The 4899-nt window shown below is 32.1% G+C and overlaps 1 protein-coding gene across 1 annotated transcript; it reads left to right on the top strand.

Moving 5' to 3' along the window:
- Positions 1 to 686: 686 nt before the first annotated feature.
- On the top strand, positions 687 to 2150 carry LOC115724854 (probable carboxylesterase 120). Its single transcript, XM_030654216.2, has one exon. It carries the CDS (start codon positions 931 to 933, stop codon positions 1906 to 1908), a length of 978 nt encoding a protein of 325 aa, XP_030510076.1. The 5' UTR covers positions 687 to 930; the 3' UTR covers positions 1909 to 2150.
- The last annotated feature ends 2749 nt before the right edge of the window (positions 2151 to 4899 follow it).

Genomic DNA, 4899 nt, shown 5'->3' with positions numbered 1-4899 from the left:
AATTAATAATATGGTATAGATTTTAAACTTTAACTTCAATATCTAAATACAATAATAATTATTAACTATAAAGTCTAAGTTTTAAGTTAAACACCAAAATATCCAAACTTTAAATACAGAATAGTTTAACTAATAAATGTAATTTATGTAACATAATATATACACTTTTATTAAAAAATATATAAATCGGTTTAAACCACCCAATATATTCAGGTTAATTGGGTGGTTTAGAATAATTTGTAAACCACCCAATATATTCATTGGGCGGTTTAGACTTTTATTGTATTATTTCGTGTTGTATTTTTTTGTGAGTTTATTCGGTTTGGTTTGGGTGGTTTGTAAATTTTGTTGAACACTCCTACTCCAAAATACCCCGATATTCTAAAATCAACTTATCTCAATAATCTCATCAATATTACTAACTAAAATTTTTGTGACATTTTTAGCCTCCAATCGAGTCTTTAGAATTGTCGAACTTGAAAATATTTTTATTTCATAAATAACTTACATTATATCCACACATTCTAAATAAATCTTCATAATTAATAAATTATACTTATTTATCCATTTATAGCAAAATTTATAATTTATGCTAAATTAAATTAACAAGATCATAATCATATTCATTACTACCTAACTACCTCATAATATATAATAAATCTTAATTAGTCAGGTTTCTCGAAATGTTGATGGTGCATGCATCCTTAAAAAATAAAGAAATAAATAAAAAAAATGATAGTGGCGCATATGTTTTGTTTTGTTTTCGCTTTCGATATTATATTTGCACATGGTTTCTGCTTTTGTCATTATTATTGCACATGTAACAATGATTCTTCTCCCCATATTTCTCAGCCAATTAGCAATTATTCTTTAATTTATAAGCTCTGAAAATTTTGATTGTAGGATATTAAAAATTTCTTAAAGCTTGCAATGTCTGACCCTAGAACAATCGACCCCTACCAAATTCTGAAGATTGCACAGAATGACGACGGAACAATCACTCGACTGTACAAATTTCCGGAATCACCCGCTGCACCTGATCATCACCCCACTCATGTATCAAGTGGTGCACCTATAGTTCTTTCCAAAGACATCATCCTTGACCAATCAAAATCCACCTGGTTCAGAGTTTACATACCCCGGAGTGCACTGGATAATAATCTACGACTACCTGTCGTCATCTATTTCCATGGAGGTGGGTTCATCCTTTGTAGTGCAGCCTATACACTACCTCATAATTACGTTTTCAACTTAGCTGCAGAAATCCCTGCCATCGTAGTTTCCGTCAACTACCGTCTTGCTCCGGAGCACCGTCTACCGGCGGCGTACGAAGATGCCATGGACGCGCTGTACTGTATCAGAACCTCCGAAGATGATTGGTTGAGAAACCATGCTGATTTGTCTAACTGTTTCCTCATGGGGGAGAGTGCTGGAGGATCAATAGCTTACCATACTGGGCTTCGGGCCGCGACGGAGGCCCAAAGTCTACGGCCCATAAGGATTCGTGGCCTGATATTACATCAGCCGTTCTTTGGTGGGGTCCAGAGATGTGGGTCAGAGTTGAGGTTAGTCAATGACGCTATTCTTCCGCCTTGCGTTACTGATTTGTTGTGGGAGTTGGCTTTGCCGCTGGGGGCTGACCGTGATCACGAGTATTCTAATCCAACGGTGGATGGTGGATCAAAAGCCTTGAAGATTATCAAGTCATTGGAATGGAAGGTGATGGTGACGGGGTGGGATGGCGACCCGCTTTATGACCGTCAGATTGAATTGGGGAAATTGCTTGAGAAAATGGGTATAAAGGTTGAACATCACTTTGGTGTTGGAGGGTGTCATGGGATTGAGATGGTTGATTCTTCTAAGGCAAAGCTACTCAACTTGGCTATTCAAAATTTCATGTGTTCTTAAAGATTACATGGGGTTAATATCTTTAATTTTCATTTAAAATATATCTATTTTGTGATGTGTTTAATGTTTAAGTTTCACCTTTGCAATGCAGATTATATATTTTATTTTCTTAAAATGCACTAAGTATTTGAGTATTGTGAGATACCATTCGTTAGCAATAGATTCCTAACTAGTAGATGTAATTATACTTCGCGCAGTTATATAATAAAATAAATATAAATTTTAGTTTTGTGTATTAAAAATTATTTGTGGTTTTTTCTATTTAATTAAAGAGACAATTACACTTTTTATGAGATTTTAAAAGTTTTTATGTTAAATATAACACTTTTAAATCCAATTTATATGGTATTTTTTTTTAGGTTTTTTCATTGTATTTGATATGCTATATATATATATGTAAATTAGGTTTTCAAATATCATATTTAATGTTTTTATTTGTTTAGGTAGTTTTATTTGTCACTAGTGCCGAAAAAGTCGCCGAAGTTTGTTGTCGGTGCCGGGAAAATCATCGAAGTAGCTGTCGGTGTCAAAAAAATTGTCGGAGTTGCTACCGACGCTAGAAAATTTGTCAAAATTGGCATTGTCGCCAAAAAATTCGTTGGTTAAGAGGTTGTCTGAACCTCGATCATGACCGAGGTTCTCTTGCATCTACGCGTGTACGCGTGTGCTATAATTTTGGGATATTTTCATCCAACTTCAAAAAATCATAACTAATTCATAAAAAATTTAAATTGAGTTCTGTAAAAGCCTAAATTTATTAACTTTTCATCTACTTTCCAAGGAAAAATACTTTCAGAATGAAACTAAAAAATATTTATCATCGTAAAATTGTGATTTCCATACAATCATCAAATATGCACATAAACCAACATGAACACATCCAAATCAACACAAACATCGTTTTAAATCCATATATCCAAATCAATACAAACATCGTTTTAAATCCATATTTCATGAAAGTAAATCATTACCATGGCTCTAATACCAGTTGTTGGGAATTATTTTACCAGGGTCTAGATTTACTACCATATATAATATTTAACATCCTAAATATAAATTTATAAAATAATGAAATTCAAACACATATAAAGTTCAAGAACCTTACATTGGTCGCATCGGAAGTAAATGGCTCATTCCATTCAGATCTCTAACCCTTGTATCCTTTCTATAGCAGAGTCTTATCAAGATCTGAGCCCGATTCTCCTGTAGTTGATTGGATTCTTCACAGTCTTACACACTATGATTGAGTACCAACTTGCTATGTGTGCGCATGTACTCTATCACTATAAGGGTTCGAATTTTTTTCAAGAGAGAAGGATTCGAAAATTAGAGAGAGAAAGAGAAGACTCAATTTTGACTGAAAGGCTAGTGAGAACTTAAGTTTTCAGTTTTGAGTCCATCACTATTTATTTATAGGAATCCTTCTAGGTTTAGGTTTGAATTATTTGACATTAAAAAACTAATAAATAAATGGTAAAATTAAGCATAAGTGGCCGACCATAGGATGTGGGCCCACCACTTGTAATTTTGCCATTTTTAACTATTTATTCTATTATTTCACAAATGCCATATTTTCCAATTCAACAACTTAAATGATAAAATTATTTATTTAATAATTAAAATTAATTATCAAATAAAATTGTCATTTAATATATTTATTAATTAGACTTAATAAGTCTCTTAATTAACAAATAAACCCTACAACTTCTTTTCTTCATAATTAAGCCCTAGCTTAGTTAAAATTCATAAATAAGACATAGTCTAATTGTAAAATTATAACTGATTAATTAAAATCAATTAACTGAGTCTTACAAGCAGTATTGTCTCAACTAGTATGGGGACCATGGACCTATATAACCGAGCTTCCAATAGGCAGATCTAGAATTTATCAAGTAAATTCCCTAACTTATTAATTTCTCTTTGCACCACTGTAGATTTAGAATTGCACTATCAATTATATAGAATGCTCTATATGTTCCACGATATAAATAAGCTATGAAAATTTAACAATCGTACTAATCTCAATAATTAAAGATCCTATATAGATGACTTACATCAAGTAAGGACAAATTTACCGTTTCACCCCTCAATGTATTTTATCATTAAAACACTTAGTTTCTTATAAATGATATTTCAGTAAACTAATATAATCACTGAAATAAGAGCTCTTCCATTTATCTCTATTAAGCCAAGCTTGAAGAAAATCATCATTTCACTTCTATGTCCAGATAGAAGCTATAGATTTCATACCTATGATTAGCGCTCCCACTCAATTGTACTATCATGTTTCCAAGTTGTGTTACCCAAACCAAATGGTGGGCGTTGACTAACAACTCTAAGAACACAAATAACACTCTTGAGATCGAACCTAACCATGTCAGGATTAAGATCTTTTGATCTAAGATCAACTAGTGATATTGACTTAGAAAGATACAACGGTAAGATTATACTATCTTTACCAAGATCAATATCGATCCCAGTCCAATGTATACTCCATACATCCGATACTAGCATACTTTGCTAATGTTCTGAAAAGAACACAACACTTATCCAAGGTGTAAGTAAGCTTTATCGCTGACTATCACATCAATGTAAATCTAGTGCACTGATGAATCATGGGAAATTATCTTTTGAAGCATATAATCACAATTACCTTCCACTGTGTTGACATCACTATAATTGTGAATAACTATACATTAAACCATAAACATGAAAACTACATGTAAACATAAAATAATTTCTAATCTTCTATTGATAACAAATCAGATTACAATGAAATAGATTTTATTTAGGGCATAAAATCCCAACAATTCCTTATGTCTATATTCCAGATGAGAAGAGAAAGAAGCTAGATGACAAAGGACAAATATGTATTTTTCTTGGTTTTAGTGCACTACTACAAAAATGATATTTTGCTTTAGTTTTTAAGTGACATATAAAGAATTTGTGTCGGTTTGTGTAACCAACGCTATAATTGTAGACGCAAATAGT

Source organism: Cannabis sativa, chromosome 6 (genome assembly GCF_029168945.1).
Source record: "Cannabis sativa cultivar Pink pepper isolate KNU-18-1 chromosome 6, ASM2916894v1, whole genome shotgun sequence".
Lineage (NCBI taxonomy): Eukaryota > Viridiplantae > Streptophyta > Magnoliopsida > Rosales > Cannabaceae > Cannabis > Cannabis sativa.
The sequence above is the reverse complement of the archived record's forward strand: the minus strand, read 5'-3'. Positions and strand labels throughout refer to the sequence as shown.

Bases quoted from the DNA above. Each gene is read 5' to 3' on its own strand.
- LOC115724854 (XM_030654216.2), top strand. From the start codon at position 931: ATGTCTGACCCTAGAACAATCGACCCCTACCAAATTCTGAAGATTGCA.